The 18,386-nt window shown below is 31.7% G+C and overlaps 3 protein-coding genes and 1 non-coding gene across 4 annotated transcripts; 2 read left to right on the plus strand and 2 right to left on the minus strand.

The window, feature by feature from the left end:
* Window positions 1-3,817: 3,817 nt before the first annotated feature.
* LOC105793224 (uncharacterized) lies at window positions 3,818-4,893 on the minus strand. The gene is made up of 2 exons (XM_052624512.1): window positions 4,531-4,893; window positions 3,818-4,450 (listed from the first exon to the last, which is right to left on the minus strand). The coding sequence occupies exons 1-2, from the start codon at window positions 4,858-4,860 to the stop codon at window positions 3,956-3,958; spliced, it is 825 nt and encodes a 274-aa protein (XP_052480472.1). The 5' UTR covers window positions 4,861-4,893; the 3' UTR covers window positions 3,818-3,955.
* Window positions 4,894-10,241: 5,348 nt separating this feature from the next.
* LOC128035012 (U2 spliceosomal RNA) lies at window positions 10,242-10,437 on the plus strand. Its single transcript, XR_008191416.1, has one exon. It is a non-coding gene; the product is annotated as a U2 spliceosomal RNA (small nuclear RNA).
* Window positions 10,438-11,435: 998 nt separating this feature from the next.
* Window positions 11,436-12,389, plus strand: LOC105804507 (E3 ubiquitin-protein ligase SIRP1). Its single transcript, XM_012637152.2, has one exon. It carries the CDS (start codon window positions 11,442-11,444, stop codon window positions 12,387-12,389), a length of 948 nt encoding a protein of 315 aa, XP_012492606.1. The 5' UTR covers window positions 11,436-11,441.
* A 169-nt stretch (window positions 12,390-12,558) lies between these two features.
* LOC105804508 (uncharacterized) lies at window positions 12,559-15,266 on the minus strand. The gene is made up of 7 exons (XM_012637153.2): window positions 15,130-15,266; window positions 14,950-15,037; window positions 14,818-14,868; window positions 14,597-14,648; window positions 14,007-14,065; window positions 13,366-13,411; window positions 12,559-12,886 (listed from the first exon to the last, which is right to left on the minus strand). The coding sequence occupies exons 2-7, from the start codon at window positions 15,016-15,018 to the stop codon at window positions 12,753-12,755; spliced, it is 411 nt and encodes a 136-aa protein (XP_012492607.1). The 5' UTR covers window positions 15,019-15,037; window positions 15,130-15,266; the 3' UTR covers window positions 12,559-12,752.
* Between the last annotated feature and the right edge of the window lie 3,120 nt (window positions 15,267-18,386).

Consider the following 18,386-nt stretch of genomic DNA (forward strand, 5'->3'; position numbering starts at 1 on the left):
TTATACGCTTGCAGTAAAACCGCACTTTAAATTTACTTTATAAAATTGTTTGTTTTATGTGCACATGCACGCGGTCAATACATAAACTGGTTTTCTTTAAATAGGTTTTTTTGGCTTGTAGTCCTTTGTTGATTTATATTCACCATAATTCAATCCAATTAATTATTACTCAAAATCCTCAAAAAGATGTAAAGAAAATAATCGTAAGGTTTGAGTCAAAATATGCCAACATATATGCAGGTTACACAATTGTCCAATTGCAAAGTGGGTTGAGATGGATGGTGCAACGTGTATTAACATTCTCCCGTTTAGCATTTTTTTACAAAAAAAAAAAAAAAACATTACAGTAAATTACTTCAAGCAAGATAATAACACAAACTCCCCCTTAATCAATAGCTATGAAACCAATCATTAATGCATCAAGGCTGATAGCATTAACAAAAGTAAACATGACAATAAGATAGCACAAGTGCCCTAAGTATCTTACCGTTTAGAATTAAGTACAAACAAAATAAGAAGTTCAACAATCAACCATCATAAATCAACAAGAAAGTTATCAACCAAATTCAACAACACCAACCAAAAATCAACTATGCCTCTCCCCGTAACTGTACATATCTCCCCCTTTTTTTGATAAAGAAAAATCCAAATGTTGGTCAAGTCCCATGACCCAGTTGCAACTGACTCAACCTGTGCCAAACCAATGAGCATTGCCCAAGTTAAGAGTTAGCCTGCCTTGATAATGACATCTAATATCATAAGCAGCAGTTGAAAATGATTTAAGGTCAAAGAACTAAGCTTATCGATACAAACCTGTTTGCTCAACAAAATTGAATGCCTTTTTTGGCATTTTTGAAAAAATAAGGAGGGAGAGTAAGTTCAAAGGGAGGAGCATAGAATTGGAGAGTTGGTAGCTGACTTGTTTATTGATGATGGATTTTTTTTTTTTATTTGTAGATATTGAAGTTTGTTTCATTTTGGACTTTTTGGTGATTTACAAATCATGGTATTTGATGGAATGTCTTTTGTTGATTACTTAATCTTGCCCATCTTTTCTATGATATTTTAATACTATGTGATTTAATTGTCAATACCTTTTGTTACCTTGTATTAATAGTTTATTCCATGGTTTAAATTCATGGTTAAGTAAATGGTTAGATGGGGAGTATTAAGTTGGTAATCCTTACTTGAAATGCTACTAAGTTTTTGTTCAAAAATGACAAAGGGAGAGAGAGTGCAAGTTATAAGTGTCATCTTCAATACTAATTGCAACTTAAGAAAAAGTTAGCAACATTGTAACTTACCTTATTTAATTGGTATGTTTTGACCAAATAAGTCGACCTTTAATTATTGATCTTTCAAGACATTTTATCATCAAATCAATGAAGACTTTACATGCAAGAATTGAGATAAGTATAGAATGGATTTAATCTTTCAATACAATCAAAGTTCCCTTATATAGAAGATTTAATCTTCAAGAAATTTGATGACAAGATCTTTTTAAATATACATTTTATCGAACACCATTTTAGATAGCTATTTTAGTTGGATTTGTGATTATTATTTATTATAATTAACCAAGCCTTTTTTTGCATATATAGTGAACGTTGTGTTTAGGTTAAGGGTGCAAATTAGAGAGCACTTTTTGTTCATTTATGAACTGTTTCTTTGAACACAAAATTGTAAGTAAATTGAATTATATATTCATCAGTTTACATCAAACATGTTAGAGGGAAAGACTTATAGGAAAATTAATTTAGTTTGAAGTATACGAGAGATGTTGCAGCTTGACAAGTGAGCTGAACTTAAATCACACTTGTACTTATTGGATTACTCTTTCGACAAGGCCTTGTAATATAATAAATTTTTGAACTAAATTGAACAATTTTTTAACGTCCATCTCTACTATTTTTAAGTAATTATTTCTACCAGTTATAATTGAGTGAATATAAAGGCAAAAATTAACCAACTTTCATATATAATCAAAGATTCAACTCAATACTAATTTTGTATTTTTAGTATGTAATTTTTTTGGCTAGGCTCGTTGAGATGAAAAATGTTTTGGTTTAGTAGGGAGGTTATCACATACCTGAAATATCTTAGGATGACCAACAAAAATATATACCAAATTTTAAATTTTGGTTAAATTTTAATCTTCAAACGTCATTATTAAAATTTAGGCCACGTTGATCAAGTGTCAATTTAGTGAATCAAAATATTTAATTCTAAAAAAATCAACCCTTGATGTTTTACATTTCATTATATGTTATATTTTTCATATATTTTTTAATAATCTCATTATATGCCTTGATCATATCTACTCTTTTTGACACAATACTTAAAATTACCTGTGGCTCCTCCTCAATCTATAAATAGGAAGATAATACGCTTCAGTGCACTCTAACCCACGTCTTCCTGCATTGGTAACAATGCCCATGCCAATCGAGTTAAGACTCAATCGACTTTTTTTTGTGTGATTATTTGTGAGGAATATACTATAAAAGTTTGTTTATCTATACTATTATTTAAGCTCCTCACTGAATCAATGTTACTCTTAACTGAGTCACCAACTCAATTAGGAAGTAACAGGAATGTTCTCCCGTAATTAAAATATGTAATATTATTTGAGGGTATTTTAGTCTTTTCACTTAAAAAACAGTAAAATAAGGATATGGTAGGATTTTATGCATTTAATTTACCACTAAATTAAAACTTTATTTTGATTTTATGCATTTTAATGTTATTATGCACACTTTAGTACATCCATAAGTTGTATATATATATATATATATATATATATATATATGCATTTGATTGAATGGATGTTACAAGTTACAAGTTAACTCGACATCGACTCAATATAGATGACAACACCTTGATAAACAATTTAATCTAATTTTTTCATTTTAATAAGGTACATATTTCATGTGTTACTATTAACCGCTTTCAAATCATACATTTTATTATTTATTATATATTATTTTAAATAACAAATTTATGCTCTAAATTTATTATTTTATGCGTGTAATAAGATTTCTAGTATATATAGATTATTTTATTTTCATTTGTAAAAAGAATTCGTTCAAGATACATTATGGATAACTTAAGTTTTTCATGTTTTTGAATATACATCTAATTAGCTAATGTCAACATATATTTTAGAAACTTATTTCAAACTATGTCAGCAATTTAGAATAATTGTTGCTTTTGGCATATTACTGCCACAGGCGATTGTAGTAATTGTGACTTTCAACTTTTTGCCCTTGAAGTTAGTTTTGAGTTTTTTTTTTCTACAAAGTCAATTATATATAGGAGAAAAGTTTACGTGTAAAATTATAGTTTTACACATTTTAATAATTTTTTATACAATTAATATTTTAACAATCTCATCAGAACTTTGAAGTTAAGGGTCTGTTTGTTTGGCACTAAAATATTTTCCGTAAAATGATTTCTGGAAAATGTTTTACTTTTCTGTAAAATGATTTACTGGAAAATATTTTCTGGTGTTTGGTAAATCTGTAAAATATTTTCTCATTTGTTTGGCGATTTCAAAATATTTTCCGGAAAAGTTGTTTTACATATATTAATATACATTTATTAATATATATTAATAAATTGTTTTACATATATTGCAATGATTTAATTATAATAATACTCAATTATTAAGCTACAATATTAATCGTTATAAATTGAAAAAACTAATATCAAATAAATTATTTGTAATTGTGTTAAAAAACAAGTATTGAATAATTATAAATTGCTACTGAAACCACAATGAGTACTAGAAATAATATTATTATCCAAATACATAATTAATGGTACACCACATAGTAACAACATTGTCTAGTGCATAATATTACACCACATATATCCAAATACATAATTAATGGTACACCACATAGTAAGAACATTGTCCAAGTGCATAATATTACACCACATAAATGTATCAATATCTTCAACCCTGAGAAAATTTTTGAAGCCAAATTTTTTTATGCGTCTTATTTTTAACTAAAAAAAGTTTGGCCTCTGATTCATGACTCCCTAGATAATCAAGCACAGAACACAAGAAGTCTTCATCAAATCCTTCTTCCTCCATCGACATCACTTGTTCGTAAAGCTGTGATGTATTATCGGCAGTAAATTTTTCCAAAGCATTAGCAATTTTGCCAAGTTGTTCACCCACAAATTTAATTTGTTCATCAACGAGACTTTCTTGACCACTTTTTCTTTTACGTTTGGATGTGCCAGATGAAGATACATTTGTTCTTACCTCTTCAGCCTCTTCATTGTTGCAGTCTACAGGCATTGAATCTTCATTACCATCATCCAAATCTATGTCAGCAAATGTTCTGGCAAAACTCCCTGTTGCCATATCTTTGCCAACAACCACAGCCATTTCATCATAATGATCAATGCTTTTATTCAAAAATGGTTCATACTTCTTGTGTGCCTGTTGGATATTATACACAATTAGAATAACAAGTAAAAAACAATTGAAATATACTTAACATATATATATACATATATTACCATCACTGCTGCATCATATGTCGCTCTATCACATGTGATCATTTTCATGTTATCATCCCATCCAAAACCACTTTCAGCTCGAATTTTACATATAATCTGCCACTGGTTTTTTACTGTCCTCAAATGATTTTCCACATGCTTCGCATCGCATTGGACTTGGAATCTTTCTGAAATGGCGTCAACAACTCGATTAATAGAAACTGCTCTGAAAGTATTAGAAGGTTTATTTCCTTTTCGAGCCTCCTCTACTAGAATTTCAAGGAAAACATGTTCCATCGGTTTTGTCCACCTAAATTGCTTGGAGGTCCCTTCTTTGTTGCCCTTACCCATTCTACAAAATAAATTCAACCATTTCAATATCCAACAAGCTTAAAACATAATAATAAATTCAATATCCAACAAGCTTAAAACATAATCAATATCTAATAAATTTAAGACATATATCAAAATCCAACAAACTAAAATTTCAATATCATTATCCAACCAACATTTACAAAAACAACATTCAAAAAATTTTAATACTAAAACATACATAACATAGAAACAACAACCCTAAGCCCTAAACCTAAATATTTCTAGCCATATAATCAGTCCACATAGTTTGTGCAATTTCATCTCTCTTAGCAGACCATTCTCTTGCTTCTTGTCTTTCTTCTCACTCCGTGAGAGTTGATATTATCAAATCAGACTCAGATGCCTCGTATAATCCTTGATTAAGTAAATCACTAGGATCAACTCCCATTATATGATTATGAATGATACAACAAGCCAAAACTATATCTACTTGAGTTTGAAAATTCCAAAATGGTTCAAAGATCTAATACACGAAACCGTTTCTTCAAAATCCCAAAAACACATTCAACAGTGATTCGTAATGATGAATGACGAAGATTAAAGAGTTCCTTTGCATTTTCAGGCTCTTCAGCACCAAACTCTTTTAAATGATATCGGACACCACGATATGGGGTAATACATCCATTTCGGATGCCATATCCAGCATCAGCAAGATAATATTTACCTACAATTTTACAATACATAATTAATACTAATAAATTATGAGCTTATTAGAACTATTTGCTATTTTATGATGAATATTACCTTCCGGAATTCTTAATCCTCTTGGACGTGAAAGTGCATCACTTAAAATACGAGAATCATTGCACTACCTTCTCAACCAGTTAGAACATAGGAAAATTTCAAATCAAATGTAATGGCAGCCAATACATTTTGTGTCGTTCCCCCTTTACGGCTACGAAATCTTCCTTACATGCTAAGTGGAACGGATGCACGAATATGAGTTCCATCTAATGCTCCAATACAATCTTTAAAATAAGGATAAAACCTTGGATTGTTTCTAATTTCACTAGGAGTTGACTCATCAGGTAATCTAATAACTAGTCTATACAATTTCAAAATAGCTCTCAATACAACCCTAAAGTAACGGTGAACTGTCTCAGTTGATCTATAATATCTAGATCCAATCACTCGAAACCTTACATTATGACCAATTATATGTAAAAATATAATTACTTTCTCCCTAATATTCACAGATTTTGTTGATTGTAACAAATGATTCCTACTAAGAATATCACACAAATTAAAAAAAGCGATCGGTCTCATCCTTATCACATCAATACAATCCTGGTCACCACTATATAAAATACTATTAATATAATTTTCTCTTTCATAATCTCGATTCACACGAGAGCGAGAAGCAATTTTCTTCCTAGTTTCTAATTTTTTAATCCAAAGAGCCCCAAAAGCTAAAACTGAAGCCACGACTCCGACAATTGTAGTTTGATGTTGATTACGATCCATCTACACAAAATAATGCCACACAAATATATGATCACTACAAAAAGATGCAAGATTTTCATAAGATCACATAAAGTTACCATGACTAAGAGTGCATACATACATATCAAGCTAATTATAATTGAAAGTACCACTTAAAATGAAAGAATGAAAAATGAAAGCATTGAAAGTTGAAAAATGAAAAAATCGGTTCTGTCACTTCAATTTCTAAGGCTAAAAATTGGACTAAGCTTGTCCATAAAGCGACCTTAGTTAAAGAAGAAAACGCAAAAAAGCTGCTTTTGCTATTGTTGTACCTGAATTGCTAATATTGGCATTTACAATACAATTAAATAATGTTATACCAAATTTTTATTTAGTTTATATATTCAAATGTGACTTGAATAAAAATAGAATGTAAATGGCCCACCATAGTCGACTGAAGATGGCTGCTACAAGCCTATATAAGTTTTATTTCTGCCAAATTTTTTTTGTGTTCAGATTTTCTTTGCCATTTATAATATACGGGGTCGCGAATTGCGATAAATTTTTCTCTACTTGTAAGCCCATTAACCAGTACACTATGAGAAGTTTCATGACTGAAATTAAATTTTGCTTGGTTTAGTTCATTGGTTTTTAAATTTTTTTTAAAAAAAACTGAACTTTTGGAAGAACAATTCCTGAACGCTTTACGTATGCTTAAATAGTAAGGAAGAAAGAAATGACAAAAAGCAGGTTATTTACAACAGCTCATAAGGAAGAAAGACATCATGAGGGGCAAAAATCTTCTAAACAAGACCCCAAACACAAGAGATGAGCTCCTCTTAATTGATATAGAAATCAGCAAGAAATTTGCACAAAACGACAGTATCCAAAATGCTTGAAAGATAAATGTTAAAAACAACAATGGGATCACAACAAGGATTAAGATTTGCTAATGCTAGGTTGGGAAAATGAAACAGGGGGAGGATGGAAAATTCTCAATCTAGTGGCCAAAATTCATAATAACTTCATGTTTTTAAAGCAGAGCCATTAGACTAAAAGTTATTCCTTCCTTCCTTCCAATCAAGATGGTTAAATTAGATTCAAATGGGGGAAAATTTTGCTTCTCAAATCATTTGAGAAAGCGGGATCACAAATATCAGATAGACGATGCCATGCATATTGGCTTGTTGCACGGAAAGGAGATCTTGCCAAACAAATGCAGACCCTATATGTAGTATTTTAAAAAATCAGTAAAATAGAAAATTAAAGAAAAGTTAAAAATTATCAACTTTTAAGTTTTGAACTAAACAATAAAAGCTGGTTATGGCAGAGATCTTCTAGTAGTCATTTTAACATTGAATTTTCTAAGGAAATTTGGATTGAACTGAAAGTCTTATTGGTATTTTGATTGGTTTGTTTCTCAAGCATAAACTCTATATATATGAGTTGCAAACAATTTTAATATTCAAGAAATAAAAGATCAAATCTCAAGCATAAAGTCTCTCTATTTGACATTTTTAAACAAAAACTTAACAGTAAGGATAATCACCTCAATACTTCCTTTTAATCCATTAACTCAATACTAAAACTAAACCATTGAATCAATTATAATGCAAAGGAATAAAAGCATTAACAATTTACTCCAGTAAATAAGACCCACGTCATTCAGAACTACAACAACATCTACATACCCTGAGTTTCTTTTATCGTTGCAACTAGAAGGGGAGGAATAAGTTGAATACAGATCACACAATGGTCTTGTAAGTGCTAAAAAAGTTGGGTGCTCAATAGCCTTGCAAAAATTAGAGGAACATCATTGTACTCAGAAACTACTTAAAAATTAGAGGAACTGGAAATGCTCTTAGTCCACTTCAGCTCAACATCTACTGTCTCCATGAAAAAAAAAGGATTATTTAACCACTGGTGAAGCTAAAATCTCCACATGGGACGCTACTAATCTGTTATCCTATATGAAAGCTCAAAAACGCCCCAAGCAAGTTAACAGACAGCCATGAATGCCTAATAAAATCGACAATGGAAACACAATACAACGATGTAAGAATAGTTATGGGGTTTCTAAAATCCACGGTAACGTAAATGATGATAATCATTAACTATACAAAAAGAAGTGAACATTAAAGTATTAAGCTTTCGTTTAAGAAATTCAGCAACCCTAAAATTACACAACAAAATGCGATAAAATAAAGTTAAAATTCCAACTAAGGAATAAACAAATAAAAAAACGATAAGAGATAAGAAATGAATCGGGTCAATCGCATCTACTAACTAAAGCTTTGAAGGTAGAAATGGTGAGATTTTTATAGAGAAAATAGCAAGAAAATTAAAAGGGAAAGCTTCCCTGTAGTGAAGAATTGGGGGTCGAGTGGTGTAGGGAAGAAGAGGATGAGTTTTCATCCTTCTTCCGATTTCTGGAAAATCCAGCAAAAAACCACCAATTTCATAAAAAAACTTGAATCTTTTGGGTGACTCACCGACAGATCTATGGAGCAGAAAGATGGAGAAGGAAGATGCTGAGAGACAGAGATGGCAAGGCAGAGATGAGGAAAGGCGGAAGCTTTGAGGAATGGAAAATGTCTGCTGCTTAGAAGAGAACAGAAAATGCCTGCTTAGAGAAGAATGGAAAATGTCTTACCAATTTTGAAGCCGTAAGACAATTTCCGGAGGAATGGGCTTGATTTTACCGTGTTTTGGAAAATGGTTTCCTAAAAGAATTCATTTTCCCCCAAACAAACACCGGAAATGGTGTAAAATGTTTTCCGGAAACCATTTTACAGCAAACAAACGCACCCTAAGTGTATTTGGACGAAAGTAGTACTAGAATAGTGACCTCTTAAGAAGTCCTTGTGTTACACGCCACTTTTTTGTTATGTTGTGAAAGCATAACTATGGGGTGCGTTAGATAACCTCAAGCTTGTATGGGATATTGGTCTACGTTGTATTATTCTAGAAATGGATAATTTAATTATGACTCAGTTTATTCGAAATATAGCTCAGCATCACTCAACGATTCTTTGGGCTATTATTATGATTTTACAATAATTTTGGGATGTTAAAAGTACATCATACATATAGAAAAGGGAACAAAGTTGTGGATGGCTTAACTTCTACGGCTTATCTTTACCCATTAGGTGTTCACTCTTTTGTTTGACCACCATAGGAAGTACTAAACCATGTTCATGATGACAATATTGGTCGGCCTTAGCCAAGGATAGTTCAAGTTTAGAGGATTTCTCTCCTTTTTGTAACAATATATATATATTAATAATTTAACTGTTGAATTTATTAAGATATTTGTTTTTATCATGTATGTAAATTCATGAATTGATATGATATATTTGTTATATCAATCTAAAAGATTGTCTATATTAATATATATTTAACGGAGGAAGTTTTTTTATATAAAACAAATAGTTATTTTTTTAATTTACTCCAAACTTGACATGCATGATCTATATAAATGGAGTGTGAAATATGACTATTGAATTATTAAAATATTAACTGTACAAAAAAATATTAAAGTGTGTAAAACTACTCTAATTTTAGAATATTATAAGTAGATTTCTCCTATATATATATATATATATATATATATATATATATATATATATTTTAAAACCACAATTTTTAATTTAAGTATAATTTTGATATAGAATTTGATTTTGAATGATGTTATAAGGGATTATCCTAAATTTGGCAGTCACATGACTTCAAAGGAAATATCTTGAATAATTGTTTATTTTCCTTATATTCTCATTACTTGTTGAATAACATTCCCTTGAAAGGAAGGTTTGAGGACAAACCCTATGCAATCATCACAGCTAAGCAAAGCCTATTTCTCCCACATCAGGCTCGGATGACAGTAGGAAGCAGGAGACTTCTTATAAAAGGAGCGAGCTTGGCTTGGAACAAGCATACCTTTCTCGGCCTTTTGGCTAAGATCAAGTGTAGTATCTGTTCTTATCAGTTTAATATCTGATACGTGGGCCAATGGCCCACACGATATTAAATTAATTTTTTTAGGGGGAAAGCTCACCACAGTAGCTTGCTACTGGGGCTTTCGTGCGTCGCCTAAGCGTTGCACTATAGCTCAGGCCTGGCGCACCCCAGCTAATTCAAGTTGAAATTTTGCTATTTCTTGCTTTCCATAGTTCCTCTTTCAGTTATAATTCTAGGATTTCTTGTTTAATCTGGCACATTAAAACTAGTGCTACAGGTTTGAAATAGAAGGAAAAAGGTTGTCTCACCATGGGGTACTTTTACAAATGCCCTGACCGCTGTCATTGTGTTTCTTTTTACCAAATATTTTGGGAACGAAAGCTTTGTTGTGCGAATTTGGTCTTTTCGGGACTCCAAACTGTTTAAAGAGTAGTCTTAGTTTCAACAAGGATTGTAAGTTTCATGTAATATTATGGAGTGGAATATGCTTTGAAGACATCATTTGTGTGTATAAGATTTACCCTTGTCAAGGTCAGTTGCATATGTTTACAACATCTAAAAAAAATCTGAAATCTAAGATTTTTGTTTCAAGAAGGTTTTAAGTTTGCCATGTGTCATTATCAATCATGAACTTGCCCAAGTAGGAGGAGGTGCGGAGTTTATCTACCTAAAGCGAAATGCAGCCAACCAATTGCTGAATTACAAGAAAAAGAAAAACCAATCAACACTATTTTTGAATCATAACCTGTTTTAACATCAACCATAGTATGCAATTGCAGCATATAGAAATGATTGGTTAGAGAAGTAATGAACTAAAAATGTCCTAAAAAAATTAAGACCAGGTTTAGAGAAGAAAATTGGAGAGAGGACACCATTCTTTTTGTCTACCCTTTTTAACCATTAAACTCATTTCATGATCTTTTCCATATCATAATATTCTTAAATTCCCTCATCCTCTATCTTGAAGGTAGCAAAGAAACATCATCTCTTTATAATGTTCTTTTTCCAAATGATATTTTAGTTTCTTAATGCGATTCTTTACTTGTTTTTCTTTAAAATGCATAGCTTGGTGTGTGAATACTGCATGTTAATCTTCCCCAAGGATTATTGCTTTGTTCTTACTTTTAACCACATTCATTGCTCTCCTTATAATTTGAAGCAGGTTCTGTAGATAGATGGGGGATGCAATGGTAGGTAGGTATTGGTGTTACATATGCTCCCAAATGGTGAATCCAACGACAGAACCTGAGATAAAATGCCCTTTATGTGAGTCCGGATTTGTGGAAGAAATGTCCAGCATAAGACATTACCCCAACACCAATGGTATTGATTTAGCATCAGTTAACAATCTTTCCCTTTTGGTTCCAATCTTGCTCGGCTCGATTGGCAGTTTAGGTGGCTTGCAGTTGCGTATCGCTGGCAGGGATCAAATTAATGATAACAACTCATCACAAGATGCATTGGGTGATGAATTCGGAAGTGAATTTGAAGCCCTGCTTAGGAGGAGAAGATCTTCAGCTCTTGAAAATCCTGAAAATGGTAGAGAAAGGAGCAACATAATGATCTTATCTGATCCATTCAATGACGAGGCTTTGATTGCTCAAGCATCATTCGGTGATTACTTAATAGGACAAGGTTGGGACCTTTTGTTACAGTATTTTTCGGAGAACAATCTGAGCCGGTATGGAACCCCACCGGCAGTGAAAGAAGCAATTGAAGCGATGCCAAATGTTACTATGGATGACAATTTACAGTGTTCTATATGTTTGGAAGATATCAAGATTGGATGTGAAGCAAAAGAAATGCCATGTAAACATAAATTCCATAATGGATGTATTACCCCATGGCTGGAACATCATAGCTCTTGTCCAGTATGCAGGTTTCAGCTGCCTTGGGATGATTCCAGGTTGGAGGTAAATTTCACCATCGATAGTGAAGGTAGAGTTGGCATTGTAGATGTTCGAAGTGGCAACAGGCTAGGAACCGGAAGACGGTATTGGATCCCGATTCCATTGCCTTATGATCGTTTACTGGCCTTACCAGGTTCCCAAAGTGGTTCTGCTTCAGCTTCATCGTCGGAGGAACCAGGGAGTGAAAGTTCACCTCAGACAGATGGTATCTGATTTTTTTTTTTTTTTTTATATTCAGATGATTTTAGTGGCATTAGCCTGAAAATTTTCTGCAGTATACTTTGCAGCCCAAGACTTGTTTGCCTGTTTTTAAATTCATAACTAAATTATGATGCAAAAGTGCAATAACTGTATATTTAACATGATAGTAAAAAAAAGCGAATAAAAAACCCTTTTATCATATAACATAAAAAAACTTATAACAGGAAAAGAAAAGAATTAAACATCAACATAAACCTATATTACAATTTACAAACACTAAAAAGTGTCCTCCAACATTACAAAATTTCAAGGCAGTAGGCTCTTATAGAAGAAATGCAAACCATGTGGAAAGAGATTCTGTATATATTTGTATAATTATAAAGTGGAGTTGGTCCTAGACTTGTGCATCTTATCATCCTGTGAAGATGGAGGCAATGAAGAAGAAGAAGACGAGAATGCAGCATGGTATGACGAAGAAGCTAATTGAGCTAGGGCTGGAACAGCACCACCTGTGGATTTTTTTTCAATCAATATACCATCAGATTCGCCAAGCGGCAACCATTAGTCCAAGCAAACATAATTCGATGAAGCAAGAGTTCATCAAATCTTATAACACAAGAATGATATTATAATCCTATTGAGACAATGAATAAATAGTACATACTTAAAACAGATACAACCAGAATGCTAAACAAATGATATACCAATAAAATCATAGAACATATTTTCAAATATTAAGAAATCTTCTGAAGCACACAATAAAGATAATCGTCAACATCTCTATTAAGAAACCCAAATCCACTGGCTAGGCAACCTAATGACAGGAACAGATTCATGTTTAAATATGAAACTAATCTCTGGGAAACATTAAAAGAAGAAATAATTATTAAAAAACTATTTTTTATGCATGAAATAGTCTCATTACAAAAGAACTGAATCATTTCAATAAAAATTACATAAGATGACCGTTGAAGAGAAATTTTCTCACCTGCCAACCCTGCACAAGCTGAGGAGAATACTATCACAGGTGGTGCCTGCATGTAAATAAAGACAGAGTACATAAGTTACACTTTAATATCAAATGAAAACACAAGAGCATAGCCTGCAGTATGATAAACATAAAGCTCAGCTTAAATGTTTAAGGATGTAGGACCGGAAGGTGAGTAGTGAACCAGCTGGAACTGCCAAAAACCAATCAGTTCTTGACATGCAGGCAGCAGCATAAGGATGTGAAAAAGTGTCAACCTTGACAAACAACCCATCCAAAGTACTAACAGACGATTATCAAAATTGACTTGTATATTTACCAATAAGGCACAGTAACTGAACAAGGACAGTTTAATTCTTATTATTTATCATAATCGAGGAAAAGAGTCTAAAATGCAGCGTGAAACCAACTTTCAGGCCACAAGTCCAAGTAATAAACATAGTTCATTGATAAGCATAACAAATGAAGGGCAAAAACACTTGAGGGACCCTGGAACAACCTCCACAACATTGAAAGCTTTTGACCAGAGATAAGTTCAGTTAGCAAATCTGAAACTATGCACCAATCCTAAGGCTGGAGATTACATCCAACTCAAAACAAAACATTGATAAATTAAGAGATTTGGCATATATAGAACTTACACCAACAAGGAAATGCACCCACATGGGCCCCTTTACATACCTCCTGACTATTGGCATCACTGCACCAAGAAACATATGTCAGAAAGACAAACTAAACTCAGTTCTCTAAATGCAAGGCATCAAAAATAACTTTTAATTGATCATGTCAAATAGACATCAAACAGCAACAACCATGCATGGTAGATGCAGAAATAGAATCTATAACATGGAACTTTAAGCACCAGCGCACCACTGAGTTTTTTACCCCCATGAGCAAGCAAGGATCAAATTTCAGTTTAGTCCGGTAGAAGAATGACACAATTTTGAAGTTGAACGAGGAAAAAACAAACCTCAATAGAAAACATTAAATGCCGAAACTTGTTTGGAAATTGATTCTTCGTAAGCAACATGAACACTACTGTCGTGTAAAAAGGAAGCACTTTTTGTAAAAAGGCAACAATTCATAGAAGGCATTGCACAAAGATAGTCACTGAAGAAGCCATGCCCATGACAGTAATATAAAAACTTAAGTTACAGCAAGATAATCAAATCAAAGCATATCAACTGAAATATATCTAATCAGTGAAAGAAGAAGAAACAAATCCATATACCATGGTTGAACCCATAGAATGCGCTTGTAGTGCCCCCAACAGCAGAGCCAATCTAAAATAACAATCATAAACACACAAAATAAGCCATCCTCCAAAACATAAAAATACTCAAAATAAAAGACGAAGCAGAAGTACCCAAATTTCCAAAAACGGATCAAATAGAAAGCGAAAAAAAAGGGTCCACATTGAAAGAAAAAGAGAAAGGGAGGGAGAGTTTTTACCATAGAAAAACTATCCCTAACAAGTGGAGCAACAGTCCATTCACTTGCTTCCTGCACCATAGAACCCCAAAAAAGAAAATTAAAAAGAACAAGGAAAAAGATAAAGATAAAGATGTACGTAAAGATTATTACCATCTCTTTGGAAAGAGGGCCAGCGCAGTGATGGCAACGCAAATTTCTTAGAGGGTTTGAATTTTCCATTGCTTTTCTTTTTTTCTAACTTCAAAAAGAAGAAGAAAAAAACACAACTCAAAACCTGATGACTCAAGCAGGAATCAATGTTGAAGCTGAGTTCAAGGTTTCAAAAATTACCTTAATTAATTTCCCGGTTTGTCCGTCGGAAAGTTGAAGGCAAAAGAGGGATTACGAGGCTGTGACACAGTAAGCGGCGGGGATGTGTGAAGAGAGATCGAGAGTTTTAAGAAGTTCCTTTACATATAAATGGTGAAATTAGGCTATTACTCTTTTATTACATATAAATTGTGAAATTAGTCTTTCTTTTCTAGTAATGGTAAATTTTTATTTTGTATAATTTTTAAATTGGTTAATTTTAATTTCTTTTTAAAATTTTAATCTGTAACAATTAAATATATTTAGTTAAAATTTGATATTAATCATATAGGTTCAATTCAAAGTATTTAATTTGATATTTTTAGGCTTTATAATTTTTGAACTTTTAAATTTCAAATGATAATTTCATTAACCTTTTTAGTATTATATGAAAATAAACATGTGATATTTGGTGAATTCAAATTTAGAAAGAACATAAATTAATGAATTTAAATATTATTATTTAAACAAGATTAAAATTTTAAAATTTGGATAATATGATTGTTAAAAACTATCAAATTAAAATATAAACAACTTATATAATTGATTTGGATAAAACATTTTAAGAATTTTCTTTTAGTGATTTTAATTTACACTATTCATCCAACCAAAATTTTATTCTTAATAAAATTATTATTTAAATAGATTTAAAATATACTTTCGCCACGCATTGGAAAGTATGGTTCAAGTTTTGAATGTGATAATGTAAATGAATTTAAAATTAAAATTAAATCATTATAATTATTTATATAAAATATGACATATAATTGAATCTAATCTTTTATAAAACAAATTATTAATGTATTCATATGTTGAATATGAAATCAATGATACATGAGAGATAATATGATTATACCTTAACATCAATAAAATAAACTCGATGATTTTATTTATTTGGGTGAGTGTTTCTATGAGAGTAATTATTTTGAAAAGTAGTAAATGTTATAGGATGGATTTTAAATGATTAAGGTTTTAAGATATTATAATAAAAATTTTATATATAACATAAATAATATAAATAGCAAATTGGAATTTTATAAAAACTTGTTAAATTATTATAACATTTTTAAAGGGTAAACTACACAAATAGTCACCCAACCATCAAAAGTGGCACCTTAAATAAGAAGTTTGTAATTTAGGCACCCACATTACATAGTTCATTAATTTTGATCACTCCCGTTAAAAGCTCTAATGGAAATCTGGCATGACATTTTTTTTAAGCACGTGTACCAATCATTGGATGCAACATGGCATAATTTACCACATTATAAGTGTTGCATACTATTTTAGAGAACTAAAATAAAACTTACTCAATACTAATTATGAACCAAAATAAAAGAAAATAAATAAATAAATAGTTGAAAAAATCCAAAAATTCAGACTTCATCTTCATCCTCAGATTTTAACTTAGAAAAAGAAACAACACATAAAAGAAGCTTTGGTGGAAGAAAAAACACTATTCGGAGAAATCAAGAAATCGTCCAAAAAGAAAATGTTCAGTCTTTTTTAGTCTTGAATTTGACCTCTTGAAGTGGAAAGTTTCTAAAGTCACTTAGAGAGAGATTGAGAAATCTTTATATGTTATGAAAGATTTCAAAATCCATTCTTTGAATTCGATTGTTTGAAGGGAAAATGGAAACCCCTTTAGCAGAGGAGCTTTTGAGGAAGATCTAAGTACTTGAAGCGGGACATGCCGATCTCAAGCAAGAAATTTCAATTTTTAAAAAATTCGGTGGCAATTTTTAGACTAGTTTCACTCATTAAAGATCTTACTCTACTTCCCCTCGATGTTTGCACTTCCCGAGGAATGCAATGAAGCTTGTTGCTTGGAAGAAAGGTTCAACTTCGTTTCGGCACTCCTCGTTGTTGCGAAGAGAGAGAAGAACAATGACACTAGCCATAGTAACAACAACAACAATAACGAAGGAGATGTAGGAGGAGGAGCTATCGCAAGAATTGGGAACATCAAGCCAGTTGCCATCAATTTCCTTCAAAGAAGAGGTGGTTGTTGTTCCCCAATTTTTAGGGTAAGTTTATATGGAACTTACCACTCTATTTTATTTTATGTATGAATTATATTTGAATTTATGTTTATATATTTGAATTGACTAGAATTAGTGAATTTGACACATATGTCTAGAAATGGACTGAATTGTAAATTCGTGTAAATATTGGTTATATGGAATCAATACAATATGTAAATATGACTATTAATTGATTATATGGCTCAAAAATGAAAAATTAAATTACGTAAAAGAATTAGTATTATCATTTATACAGAAATGATGTCCGAGTGAACTTAGTAAAATGTTAAGATACGTATGGCATGTCATTAGGGTTATACGCGCGATTGATCGGAGATCTTACATGTTATTACGATATCTAAAATTTGTTGCAAATTCTCGAGTTATACGTATCGTAGTAGACAAGTAACCTCGATATAATGTTAGCTTGTGTGATCAACTTAGTCTCCTGTATCTAAGTTTTTTTACTATAGGTCCATCGGGCGATATTCAATTGAATGAAAATGGAAATTAGACTATGAAATGGAAATGAAATGGTATTTGGTTATACTTGATATATGGATTGTTACATGACTTTGTTTAAATTGTGATATTACTTATGATTCTAGAATGTAACTAATACATTTAATTAGTGATGTTGTTATCTGTATAGCTATGTCATAATGTGCCAAGGATAGTTAAGTTGGTTTCCGAATAGATTAGTTAACTATGCCTTAATGATTAAGGTATCATTTAGTTTTTATTTGAAGTTACTAAGCAGTCTTAATGCTTACCTTGGTTGTTTACTTTCCTTGTAGATTTTCACCTAGCAGAACTGCCAAGCCGAATTAATGAAGGAGCATTCACTATCTCAAGACGGTAGTTATAAAGTCATTTTGAATCTAGATTATGTGGCATGTAGTTAAAAGTCCCTAGTATGTATTTGGGTATTTTGGGATTTGGTAGTCTCATGTTAATAGTGATAATGGTTGATTTATGTAACACCACATCCGTTGCCGGAATAGGGGTTCGGAGCATTACCGAAGCTTATCGATCAAACTGACATAAATTTCATACACTTCATATCATATAATATTCAAGTCAGAACCAATTAATTTCATACATATTGTTCCTTATTTGAGCCCTCGAGGCCTAAAATATGTGTTAGAAATAAGTCGGGACTAATTTGAAAACTCAGGGAATTTTTCACAATATATTAAAAAAATTCAAAGCTGC

The sequence above is a fragment of the Gossypium raimondii genome, chromosome 11, assembly GCF_025698545.1.
Source record: "Gossypium raimondii isolate GPD5lz chromosome 11, ASM2569854v1, whole genome shotgun sequence".
In the NCBI taxonomy this organism is placed as follows: Eukaryota; Viridiplantae; Streptophyta; class Magnoliopsida; order Malvales; family Malvaceae; genus Gossypium; species Gossypium raimondii.

Excerpts from the sequence above, each read along its gene's own strand:
- LOC105793224 (XM_052624512.1), bottom strand. The coding sequence starts at position 4,860 with ATGGGTAAGGGCAACAAAGAAGGGACCTCCAAGCAATTTAGGTGGACA. Across the intron at positions 4,451-4,530 it reads CATATGATGCAGCAGTGATG|GCACACAAGAAGTATGAACC; the intron begins GTAATATATGTA and ends AATATCCAACAG.
- LOC105804507 (XM_012637152.2), top strand. The coding sequence starts at position 11,442 with ATGGGGGATGCAATGGTAGGTAGGTATTGGTGTTACATATGCTCCCAA.
- LOC105804508 (XM_012637153.2), bottom strand. The coding sequence starts at position 15,018 with ATGGAAAATTCAAACCCTCTAAGAAATTTGCGTTGCCATCACTGCGCT. Across the intron at positions 14,066-14,596 it reads ATTCTATGGGTTCAACCATG|TGATGCCAATAGTCAGGAGG; the intron begins GTATATGGATTT and ends TTCTTGGTGCAG. Across the intron at positions 12,887-13,365 it reads AGCTTGTGCAGGGTTGGCAG|GTGGTGCTGTTCCAGCCCTA; the intron begins GTGAGAAAATTT and ends AAAAATCCACAG.